At 32.1% G+C, this 13,765-nt stretch overlaps 1 protein-coding gene across 2 annotated transcripts in view; it reads right to left on the bottom strand.

Moving 5' to 3' along the window:
• Nucleotides 1–13,765, bottom strand: part of LOC105549080 (disintegrin and metalloproteinase domain-containing protein 18) — a 164,466-nt gene that overhangs the window by 14,334 nt on the left and 136,367 nt on the right. For both annotated transcript variants that reach the window (XM_011993448.1, XM_011993457.1), the window contains one exon: nucleotides 2,979–3,093. In XM_011993448.1, coding sequence (XP_011848838.1) covers nucleotides 2,979–3,093 — 115 coding nt within the window. The remainder of the gene's footprint in view (nucleotides 1–2,978; nucleotides 3,094–13,765) is intronic.

Here is a 13,765-nt window from a genome sequence, read left to right as displayed (position 1 = left end):
ATTCAGGAGCAGGTTGTCCAGTTTCCATGTAGTTGAGCAGTTTGAGTGAGTTTCTTAATCCTGAGTTCTAGTTAGACTGCACTGTGGTCTGAGAGACAGTTTGTTATAATTTCTGTTCTTGTACATTTGCTGAGGAGTGCTTTACTTCCAACTATGTGATCAATTTTGGAATAAGTGTGATGTGGTGCTGAGAAGAAGGTATATTCTGTTGATTTGGGGTGGAGAGTTCTGTAGATGTCTTTTAGGTCTGCTTGGTGCTAGAAGTTTCATATTTTGGTCTGTAATCCTTAATTTTTGAACATGGTGTGAAATACAGCTCTAAGTTTATCTTTTTTACATATAAATATATTATTATTCTAGCACAATTTGTTTAAAAAGCTAAACTTTATCCATTGTATTGCTTTGAACGTTTATTAGAAATCCAATTTCCATATATTTGTATGTCTGTTTCTGGTTTCTTATTCTATTTTATTGAGCTGTATGTCTGCGTTAATGACAGTACCACACTGACTTGATTACTGTAGCTGTATAGTGAGTTTCAATATTGGGCAGTGTATTTCCTACAACATTTTTTTCTTCAAAGGCATTTTAACTATTCAACGTCCTTTGCTCCTGCCGACGCTCAAAAGCGCTCGCCCTGACTCCTGCACCCACTTACCTATGTTCTCCCTCCTTCAAGGGTTGGACCACAGCAGGTCCCACTGTGTGGAGTTTGCCCGTGCTGGCACTGAAGGAGCCAGCTCTTTCCAGTGCTCATGCACTCCAGTTCCCGCCTCATTCACTCACACACTCCCTCCTGCAAGGAGTTGAGAACTGCAAGTTGTGCAAATGAGGCACCCCTGTCGCAAGTCCCATGAAGGGGTCACGGAAATATCCCGCTTCAATATTGCCTTCATTTATAGAAACAATTAAAGTATAAATGTGTATGCCATCACTCAAAATGTGATTGATTTACTATTATTTCCTAAAAAAATGCATGTGTATTTTGCCATATTTTTCAAAGTTCATTGAGAATAAACACTGTATGGTACAGTTTTTTTAGCAGCCTACAAAGTTTGTAATAATATGGAATGAAAAACATTTGTGTAATTTTTATTATTCTATACATGAATTTCTAAAATTTTATTGAATGACATTTGTTGAAACTTACTGGTACTGTGTTCCAACTTATTTGAGTTAATTGAAGTTGAATGTCTCTGGGAATATCTGATTATAAATATTGTGTAAGATTACAGTAGTCACTCCCCCTTATCTACAGCTTTGGTTGCACAGTAACAACCATGGGCGACCACTGTGTGAAAATATTAAACGAAAAGTTCTGGAAATCAACAATTCATAAGATTTAAACTGCATGCTGTTCTGGGTAGCATGATGAAATCTCCCGTCATTCCTTTCTGTCTCACCCAGGACCTGAATCTTTCCAAACGAATACATACTGTATATGTTACCTGTCCATTAGTCACTCTGCCATCTTAGTTATCAGGTTGACTGTTATGCCATTACAGTGCTTTGTTCAAATCACCCTTATTTTACCTCATAATGATTGCAAAGGGCAAGATTAGTGAGGCCATCAATTTGTATATGCCAAAGAGAAGGCAAAAATTCTTTCCTTAAGGAAAAGAGTGAATACTTTTGACTTAATAAGGAAAATATATTAATACATACATATTCCAAATATATGTAAGAAAAAATGTATATGCATACTTACAAATGTTTGTGTATATTTATATTTTAATATTTACATAAACATGTTTATATTTATAAAAGTCAACATTTGACAAAATATACATACAAAATATACATACATACATATTTTCCTTAATAAAGAAACTATTCATTGCTAAGATCTATGGTTAAAACAAATCTTCAGTCTATAAAGTTGTAAAGGAGAAAGAAATCTGCACTAGTTTTGCTGATGTATCTCGAACTACAAAAGTTAAGACTGCAGTGCATGATAAACGCTTAGTTAAGACAGAAAAGACAGTAAATTTGTAAGTAGAAGACATGAACAGAAAATGTGTTCTGATTAACAGCAACGTGTTGCACCAGAAAACATTTGAACCTGTAGAAATACTTCAGCATGGAATTCCCTGAAATGAGTGAGACATTTATTGAAAGTAAGAGATGGTGGCCGGGCGCGGTGGCTCAAGCCTGTAATCCCAGCACTTTGGGAGGCCGAGACGGGCGGATCACGAGGTCAGGAGATCGAGGCCATCCTGGCTAACATGGTGAAACCCCGTCTCTACTAAAAATACAAAAAACTAGCCGGGCGTGGTGGCGGGCGCCTGTAGTCCCAGCTACTCGGAGGCTGAGGCAGGAGAATGGCGTGAACCTGGGAGGCGGAGCTTGCAGTGAGCCGAGATTGCGCCACTGCACTCCAGCCTGGGTGACACAGCGCGAGACTCCGTCTCAAAAAAAAAATAAAAATAAAAAATAAATAAAAAATTAAAAAAAAAGAAAGTAAGAGATGGTTACACAGATTCAGAAATATGTCTGGACTGAAAAATAGAAAAATTACTAGAGAGGCTGTGTCTGCTGATGAAAAAACAGCTTCCACATTTCCAGCAGAGTTGACATTAATCAGGGAGAAAGGATATCATCCAAAAAGCCAGTTATCAATTGTAATGAAGTCAGTCTTCCGGAAGAAGAAGACCAATAGAACCTACAGTAATGAAAGTGCAAAGGAGGCGCCAGGTGATAAAACATGGAAGGACAGTTAGTCATTGCTGTTACTGAGCCTAACTGATGAATTAAACTTTATCATAGATATGTATATGTAGGAAAAAACAGTACATTTAGAGCTTGGCGCTATCTACAATTTCAGGCATCCACTGAGGGTTTTAGAATGTATCCCCCACAAATAAGGAGGGACTACTGCAATGTAGATGAAGCTACCATTCAAGATAACTTAGATTTCTTTAATTAGCTTTATATAAAACAACCTTGTATTTTGCCTTAGAAAATAAATATCCACTTACCAGATTTCTGAAAATTTCCATCATCAATACTACCCCCTGGGGAACCAAACTGGAATTTACAATCTGGAGGTTTATGTCCAGGGAAGCATTGACAATTACCAAAATTATTACATATCTGAAACAGAAAAATACAGAAACAGTTTGAATCATCTTAGTCTTTGTATCTGATATAAGTACCTAAACTTCATAGAACAATTATTTTTTCTTAAGATTATTATGACTATAAAATATGAGAAATAGGTTAGAAAAAGTAGTAAAAATTTTCACAACATAATGGCCAGATGGCAAAATACCTACATGAAAGTTTATTTCTGGCCTGAGCATGTTTAATGTCTTCCTCAATCATCTTTAAAAAATAAAATTTAATAAACTTGTAGCCTTCATATTCAGAGAGGTTAAATTTTTTTAATGACTGTTATCTTATTTTGTAATTTGAAAACATTTATTGTCACTATTTGGACATTTTCTATTCATGCACTTCAATGTCTATACAAAATATTGTGATAAAATAAACATCAATCGACTTGGCCACTTTAATTCCTTATCCTAGTCCCTTTTCAACATTTGATATTATTGGTCAATAATGTGCATCTTATTTTTAAGTAATTATATTTTCCATAATAAAATAACATACGTGCAAAGCAAATATTAAAAATCAACGATCAAATACAACTTTATGATAAGCTTGCATTGCTAGAAGTTAACATTTGACAATGTTTCTGTATTATTCATACCTTTGTATTAATATTTCAACAGTTTAGTATTTTCATTTTAAAATAAAACAAGTACATATTTTATAAAATTCAAACAATAAAAGTGTATAGAAGTGAAATTCCTCAGCCACTATTTCAGTACCATTTCCAGCTGCTAAAGATGTTGTGTTTCATTCATATATATCAAATGCATTTATAAATACATGTACCCACATCCACAAACACACACACATTAATAGATTTTTGCCAAATAATATCCATAACAAGATACCATGAACTTCTTCTCATACCTGTATGTATAAAGAATTCACAGGCACATTTTAAAAATTAGACTCATAATATTCAATAGTGTGAGTATTCCCTATAATTTTCCTATAGATATTGTGTCCTGTCCATTTACACTCATTTGGCTAAATTGTTTATACAGTATATTGAAACTGATTACCTCTTTTCTACATATAAAAAGAGATTTCAATAAAGTGAGTTTGAATTATAGCCCTGAGTTCCATGAAGTAGTATTCTATTTTATATATCTATGTTTTTGTTGTTGAATATTTAGTGCACAACATTTTAATATTAGAATCAGAATATCACTTATGCATTTTTTTAGATGGGGTCTTGCTTTGTTGCCCAGGCTGGTCTTGAACTCCTGGGCTCATGTAATCCTCCTGCATCAGCTTCTCAAATTGCTAGGATTACAGGTGTGATCTGTCCTTATGCATCTTTTTAACTTACTCTTTTTAACTTAATCCTCTTCTGAATTAATTCACATTTATTTAAATACCTGATGACAACAAAGGGTCTCGTTATTTTATTTTACTAACTTTAAAAGAAATAGAGCAAAACAATACCAAATAAATAATACAACTTTAAAAAATGAAAAAACGTGATATTTTGGAGAATACATAACAATTAACTGTCAAATAGAAAAAAATAACAAGCACAAACCTCAGAGACTTGCTGGCAATAATTCTAAGAACACACACACATACAAAAGACAACCTTACAATATTCTGTACAGTGTAAAGAGACTGAATATAGCATCAAATTCTTCCTTGATAAGACTAAAAGAAACTGTATAGTACAACAGAGTTTCAAAGTTTGAAGGTAAACAAAAATATGATAATTTTTAGACAACAAAGGATCTCTTATATGGAAAACAATCATTTTTGCATTTTGATATCAGGATCTCTAAATGCATTTTTCTCATATATATTTTTTCTCTATATTTTGACAAAGCGTTATTCCACTTCCCCACCCCTCCAATGAAAGTACAAGGACATGATAGAACATTTCATCTAGGATAGCAAATCTAAATATATTATACTTTTAACTGTAAGATAATTTAAAAAGCAGAATTAACATAATGTATATAATCCCTTATAATATTAGGAACTTCAAGTCTAAAATTTCCAAAAAACTACAAATTTTAGAGGTTTAAGGTAAAGGGTAGGTACAAGCGCAAAAATGGTCACTCCTTAATTCCATGGGCAAGGAGAAATAGGTTTTATTTAAGCTGGGCATAGAAATAGACAAATAAGGAAAAAGAAACAAATGTTTAAATTCCCAGGTAACTAGGTCCCCTCAGTCAATACAAAGTCATATTATAGAATTTACTTTGCATTAGGGCAAGTCATGGCAAGATAAAACATTAAAAATGATCTACAGAAAATTAAAAAGTATGTTGAATTTTATCAAAAGCCTTTCTGCATCTTTTGAGATAATTGTGACTTTTTTGTCTTTAGTTCTGTTTACATGATGAATCACATTTATTGATTTTCATATGTTGGACCAACCTTGCATCCTGGGGATGAAGACTACTCTATTGTGGTGGATAAGCTTCTTTGATGTGCTGCTGAATTCGGTTGGCCAGTATTTTGTTGAGGATTTTTGCATCGATGTTCATCTAAGATACGGGCCTGAAGTTTTCATTTTTTGTTGTGTCTCTGCCATATTTTGGTATCAGGATGATGCTGTCCTCATAGAATTAGTTAGGGAGGAGTTCCTTTCCAATTTTTTGGATAGTTTCAGTAGGAATAGTACTAGTTCATCTTTGTACCTCAGGTAGCATTCACCTGTGAATCTATCTGGTCCTGGGCTTTTTTTGGTTAGTAAGCTATTTATTACTGCCTCAATTTCAGAACTTGTTATTGGTCTGTTCAGTGATTCAATTTCTTCTTGGTTCAATCTTGGGACAGTGTATGTGTCTAGGAATTTATCTATTTCTTATAGATTTTCTAGTTTATGTGCATAGAGGTGTTTATAATATTCTCTGATGATTGTTTGTGTTTCTGTGCAGTCAGTAGTAACTTCCCTTTTATCATTTCTGATTGTGTGTATTTGAATCTTCTCTTTTTTCTTCTTGGTTAGTATAGCTAGTGGTCTGTCTTATCATTTTTTTCAAAAAATAAACTCTGGATTGTTTAATCTTTTGAATGTTTTTGTGTGTGTCTCAATTTCCTTCAGAAAAGACTTCTGATAAAATTCAACATCCCTTCATGTTAAAAACTCTCAATAAACTAGCTATTGAAGGAACATACCTCAAAACAATAAGAGCCATGTATGACAAAACCACAGCTAACATCATCATCAATGGGCAAAAGCTGGAAGCATTTCCCTTGAAAACTGCCATGAGCTAAAGTGCCCTCTCTCACCACTCCTATTTAACATAGTATTTAAAGTTCTGGGCAGGGCAATCAGGCAAGGCAAAGAAATAATACAAAGAGAGGAAGCTAAATTATTCCTCTTTGTGGATGACATGATCCTATATCTACAATTAACCCCATTGTCTCAGCAGCCTCAAAGCTTCTTAAACTGATAAGCAACTTTAGCAAAATCTCAGGATTCAAAATCAATGTACAGAAATTGCTAGCATTCTGATACACCAACAACAGTCAAGCAGAGAGCCAAATCACTAATGAAGTCCCATTCACAATCGTCACAAAAAGAATAAAACACCTAGGAATATAGCTAACTAGGCAGGTGAAAGGTCTCTACAAGAAGAACTACAAAACATTGCTCAAAGAAATCACAGATGATACAAATAAATAGAAAAACATTCCATGCTCATGGATAGGAAGAATCAATATTGTGAAAACGGCCTCACTGCCCAAAGCTATTTATAGATTCAATGCTATTCCCGTTAAATTAACATTGACTTGCTTCACAGAACTAGAGAAAACTATTTTAAAATTCATTGGGAAGCAAAAAAGAGTCGAAATGGCCAGGGCAATCCTAAGCAAAAAGAGGCATCAAACTACCTGACTCAATCTATACTACAGGACTACAATAATCAAAACTGCATGGTACTGGTACAAGGACAGACACATAGACCTATGGAACAGAATAGAGAACCCAGACATAAGATCACACACCAACAACTATCTAATCTTCAACAAACTTGACAGAAACAAACAATAGGGAACGAATACTCTATTCAATAAATAGTGTTGAGGTAACTGGCTAGCCACATGCAGAAAATTGAAACTGAACCGCTTCCTTCCACCATATACAAAAATCAGTATAAGATGGACTAAAGACTTAAAAGTAAAACCCAAAACTATAAAAACCTTGGAATACAACCTAGGCAATATCATTCAGGACATAGGCACTGGCAAATATTTCATGATGCAGATGCCAAAAGCAATAGAAACAAAAGCAAAAGTTGACAAATGGGATATTATCAAAGAGCTTCTGTACAGCAAAAGAAGCTATCGACAGATTAAACAGACAAACTACAAAATGGAAGAAAATATTTGCAAACTATGTATCTGAAAAAGGTCTAATATCCAGCATTGCTAGGAACTTAAACAAATTTATGAGAAGAAAAAAAAATAAAAACAACCCCATTAAAAAGTGGGCAAATGACATGAACAGAAACTTTTCAAAAAAAATACATACATGCAGGCAGCAATTATATGAAAAAAAAAAGCCTAACATCACTGATCATTAGAGAAATAAAAATCAAGACCACAATGAGATACCATCTCATACCAGTCAGAATGACTATTACTAAGAAGTCAAAAAATAACAGATGCTAGCAAGGTTGTAGAAAAAAAAGAATGCTTATACACTGTTAGTGGGAAGGTTAATTAATTCAGCCATTGTGGAAGACAGTGTGGTAATTCCTCAAAGACCCAAAGACAGAAATCCCATTCAACCCAGCAATCCTATTTCTGGGAATATACCCAAAGGAATATAAGTCATTCTGTTATAAAGACACATGCAGGCATATGTGCACTGCAGCACTAGTCACAATAGCAAAGACATGGAATAAACCTAAATGCCCATCAAGGATAGACTAAATAAACAAATTGTGGTACCTATATACCATGGAATACTATGCACCCATAAAAAAGTATGAGATCACATCCTTTGCCAGGACATTGATGGAGCTGGAGGCCATTATCCTTGACAAACAAACACAGGAACAGAAAACCAAATACCACACGTTCTCACTTATAAGTGGGAGCTAAATAATGACAACACATGGACACATAGAGGGGAACAACACACAGTGGGGCCCACATGCACGCAGAGATTGGGAGGAGGAATGGGTCAGGTAAAATAACTAATGGATACCAGGCTTAATACCTCGGTGATGAAATAAACTGTATCACAAATTCCCATAACACGTGTTCATCTATGTAACAAATAAGCTGTATCACAAATTCCTATGACATGTGTTCACCATATGTACCCTTGATCTTAAAATGAAAGCTAAAAATTAATTCATAGTTAATTTAAAAAAAGAAAAGAAATGTTTAAATGTGAAATATAAGAAATACGGAGCATATAATGTGAGGAACAACAAGCATCTTAATTAATAAAAGGCAAAGATTATCACAATGTATTAAAAAGTGAAAATAGGAAATAGAACAATATATATATCAGCAAATATGAGCAAAAATATATCACAATGAACATATCAAAAATAAGAATAAGAAAAATAAGGTGATCGGAAATACATATATTTTTAGAAAAAAATTAAAAGATGTATAAAATAACTGATTTTCATATAAAACACAAATAAACCACACTTACATTAGAATAAATTTTAACTTACGTGGGTCAGTTGGTGGGGAAAAAGTTAAAAATATAATCAATTATTCTAAGTCTTGTAAGAACAGCAGGTCCAAATTCATTATTAGTTTTGAGCAAAAATTTTAGAAGCAAATATATTTACATCACTTAACCTTGTCAACATCATAGAAATAAAATATAAAAAGTGTCTAAATGACTCTATAATCTGAATTTTTCATGTCATGTTATACTCAGAAATTAATGTTTATAATGTACCAATTAGTTAAATAAAAAGAGCTTGAGATAACTTATTTTTATTAAATTTTCGTTAGATTTCATAATTGTTTCAGAAAGATAAATTGCAAAATGTTAGGACACATATTTACTATTACATTTAGCTAAAAGTTCTACGTACAATTTTTCAAATTTCAGTGAGAGAATTATTTTGTGAATATTCTCATACCAAATTTTGTGTTTACTTTTTCACATACATCTCCTGACCAAGAAATATTAATGATAAGCTCTATAAAATTCTGAATGAGAAAACTGTTTACACAAGTAAGCAATTATGAAATGAAATTACTGTACATTTAGAATTTGTGGCAATTAAAATTATTTTAAGCTTCAACAACACTCTCTTTTATTTGTTGATAGATTTGATGTTAAAATTTCCAGTGATTATGTGATTGTCTTAAAAATCAATTTTTAATGTCGTTTTCCAAGCAATGCTGTAGCTTTAATTTCTAGAATACACACGCACTTTAAGAAAAATCACATTGTAGTTAATTTAAGTGTTATTAAAGTGGCATAAATTACACACAGATAGAATATTCTGACCAATTCAGTCCCCCATTTCACATTGTTTTACACCCTATGTTCTCTGAGTATCCAGAAAATACATTTCCCTGTCACCTTCTTGTCCCTCCTGTTCACATACATTATACAACTAATTTCTGAGAAAAATGCACAGGTAGTTGTGTACTTCTTTGGATATCCTCAGCTTATTGGGAAAGATCAGAAATTTCAAGATTTTTCTAATCATCATTGCTGCCTACTGGGGCAATAGGGTCCCATTATCACACTCTGCTCTGCTTTGTCACTCCTTGAAGATCCTTGGATGGGTTTCTCATTGAAACAATATTTACTCTATATCCAACCTCATTACCTGCAGGCCGTCAGACCCAATATCTTGTGGCACACTTGTATTCAATTAGCAGTATAAATGTGGTCCAGTTAGTAGATGAAAAACTGTGATTTATAAGCATTGCATTATTTTTTATATCAAGATCATAAAACATCTCATATTAGCACAAAAAATTCTACACACAGTATATTTAAGAAAACAAATTCATATATATTATAATATTAACACAACACATCTCACTTGTGTATTAAAAAATAATAAATCAAAACTAAGGAGCGTTTATCCTAGAAATTAAAAGATAATTCAGCTTTAGGAAATTCACTAATATGATTCATTCAAGTAAATTATTAATGGAAAAAAACACATATAATTAAATAATAAAAAATAATTCAATAAAATTGAAGTCTTTCTTCCTAAATTTTTCAGCAACTTAAGCAAATATTGGAAGCTTCCATTAACCTAGAATGAATATGATGTACATTATTAAACTTTAGAATAATTCAACATGCAATTACTAAGCTGAAAAAACATAAAAAAACAAGTGAGACTTGTTAGTTCTTTAAGGAATGATAATTTCAAACCAATGATTGTCCCTTTTCAAAGAAGCCCTTGCCAATTTGGCACATTTAGAAGTATAACTCCAGCTTGACAGTAATAAGGGCAATTTTTAAGATACAAATAACAGTATTATCATTTTCTTGAAATGCAGGGGTTGGAAAGTGGAGTTGTGAAGGGCTAGATAATACAGCCATTATCTCTCTAAAGGCATTTTCCATATTCTTAAGCTAAAAGCTAATTCAAAAATTTCTGTAAAGCACTGCTGTAATTCTTAGAGTTTCTGGATGCTGAGGAGATAAAGATGCTGCAGTTTTTTAGGTGAAAGATTTAGATACTTACACCATTGAAATATGGTGTAACAGATTTATAAAACTGTCTTAGATTTATAAAGCGATGAACTTGTATTTACCTAGCTCAATCCATAAATGGATTTAAACTAATCAGGTCCACACTATTTCTGCCAAGAGAAAACTATAAAGCCTCTCTTGTAAAACTTACCATCGTTGTTAAACATTCCATTGCAAATTACGTAAGGAGGTTTGTAAGGAAATAGAAAGGTATCAAGAAGAAAATCAGGCAATTGAAACGACTGTGAGAGGTACAGAAAATTACTCTAATGTAGTCAACAAAGAACGCTTCTGTGACTCCCGATGTGCTGAGGTATTTTCTCACACACCAAGCAATTCACCAGAAGGTTCTCCAGTGGACACTAGCTGGGTGTCAATACAATAAAAGAGAGTACTTAAATTAACAATACCAGGCAAAAAGTGGAGTTATCACTGCAAATTATATAGACTTTACAAGGATATAAAAAGAATATGCCAAATAATTACAACTTAGACATGAGATAAATTGATTAATACATTCTAAAAATAGAGAAGATGAAATTTCCCCACACAATTTAAATCTATTAAAACTAAAGAAATTTAAAAATGGAAAAATAATATGATTAAGTCGGGAACACAATACAAGACTGTAAAAGCAAATTAGAAACAGCAGAATAATAATAGAACTAGAAAATAGCTTTAAAACTCCCAGATTGAAGAAGAAACAATGAAAGCTTGAGATATTCAGAATAAAATCTAACATGTATTTTACTCTTTCTATTTCTTGTATTCTTTTCTATGTTTCTGTCTTAATTTCTGTTAAAAATTTTTAAATGTATTTGGAAGAGAGTACAAAACCATAAATTTGATATAAATTTAATCCCAAAAGGATTGATAGAGAATATAGAAAAAGCAAAATTAAGTAATGACTTAAAAATTTCCAAAACTTAAGAAAAATAATTCTTAGTAGAATCCAGTAGCTCTGTAAGTTCCAAGTATGATGAAAACTACATTTTAGCAAATCATATGCAAACACTTGAACACTAATGTCAAAAAGAAAATATTAAAAGCAGGTGTTCCTCAAGAAGCAAAGGTAAAATGCATCTGAATTCTCAGAAGAGATCATGTAAGTCAATATAAAACAGATTATATTTTTTAAACTACTGAAAGAAAATTCTGACCTAAAGATAAAACATTCAAAAAAACACTTATCAGAAAAAGTGTTAATTTTAGCCACCATACTTTTTTCACGCTGAAGAAAATTTTTAACAGAAATAAACACAGAAACATAGAAAAGAATATGACAAATAGAAAGAGTAAAATATATGATTAAGCAAGAATAAATAAATGTTGACTATAGAAAACAACAATTACTGTGTTTTGATGTTTAAAAGATATAGAAGACAAAATGAATGATGTGAAAAAATTCACTACCTTTTAAAACAACCAATTGTTCAAGAAAGAAATCACACGGAAAATTAGAAAATATTTTGAGAAATGCAAATAAAAACACAACATACAAAAATTTATGTTATACAGCAAAATTTTAGTCAAAACAATTAGGCAAGAAAAAGAAATAAAAGGCAATCAAATTGGAAAGACAGAATAACATAAAATATATTTGCAGATAATATATTCTTGTATGTAGAAAACCCTAAAGATCCCACATAAACATCTTAGGCTAATAAATTTAAAAAGTTGCAGGATACAAAATCAACACGCATACAAAAAATAGCTGCATTTTAATACACTAGCTAGCAATGCATAACCCAAAAAGGAAATTGAAAAAACAATACTATTTGCAATATTATTAGAAAGAACAGAATACTACTCAAGAACAAACTTAAAACCAAGGAGAGACAAGACATATACACTCAAAATTACAAACCATTGCTGAAGTTAAAGAAGACATAAATTTAATAACGTCTCATGTTCATGATTTGAAAGACTTAATATTGTCAAGATGATAATACTACCCAAGCCAATCTACAGATTCATAACAATCTTGATCAAAATTCCAATGATGCTTTTTACACAAATTGAAAAATGCATCACAAAGGTCATATGAAATCCCAATGCACTTCAGGTAGCCTTAAAAGTTTTTTAAAAGGAAGAACAAAGTTGAATAACTTATACTTCCTGAGGACAAAACTTCCTGCAAAGCCACAATAATGAAAACAACGTGGTTTGGCATGAAGATAGACATATAGATAAATGGAGAATAGAGAACCCAGAAATTAACCCTAACATTTACGGTCAAATTATTTCTGTCAAGGCTTCCATGACCATTCAATTGTTTCAACAAATGCTGGGAAAAGTGTATATCCATGTGTAAAAATATAGTTAGACTCTGATCTCGACCATATATCAACATTAACTCAAAATAGATAAAAGATCTAACTGAAAGAAGAGTTAAAAAGTTAAAGCTCTTAGAGATAAACATAAGGGAAAAGCTTTGTGACATTAGATTTGATGATTTCTTTAGTATTAAACAAAAAACCAGGCAACAAAAGAAAAAATAACATCATCAAAATTAAAAACTTTTGTACACAAAAGCATACTATCAAGACAGAGAAAAGACAATACATAGAATGGAAAAATAGCAAATCACATATATGATAAGGAATTAATATCCAAAATATATACATAATTCTAAAACTCAATAATTCTAAATAAGTAATTATTTAGAACTAAATAAATAATTCTAAAGCACAATTTTAAAATTGGCAAAGGACTTGAATAGAAAATTCTCTAAAGGTATATGGATTGCCAATAAGGGAAATAAAGCTCAATTTTGTTAATCACTAGGGAAATGGAAATCAAAACTACAGTGATATTCCATTTTGCAACTCTTAAGATGGTTACTATTAAAAAATAAAAATAAATATTGGGCAGGATGTAGAGAAATTGGAACCCCTGTGCTTGCACTGTTGGTGAGACTGTGGCAAAAAATATGGTGACTCTGCAAAAAGATTGAAAATAGAATTACCATATGCTCCAGGAATTCTTCTGGCCATATACCTG

The sequence above is a fragment of the Mandrillus leucophaeus genome, unplaced genomic scaffold (assembly GCF_000951045.1).
Source record: "Mandrillus leucophaeus isolate KB7577 unplaced genomic scaffold, Mleu.le_1.0 Scaffold111, whole genome shotgun sequence".
NCBI classification, from domain to species: domain Eukaryota; kingdom Metazoa; phylum Chordata; class Mammalia; order Primates; family Cercopithecidae; genus Mandrillus; species Mandrillus leucophaeus.
The sequence above is the reverse complement of the archived record's forward strand: the minus strand, read 5'-3'. Positions and strand labels throughout refer to the sequence as shown.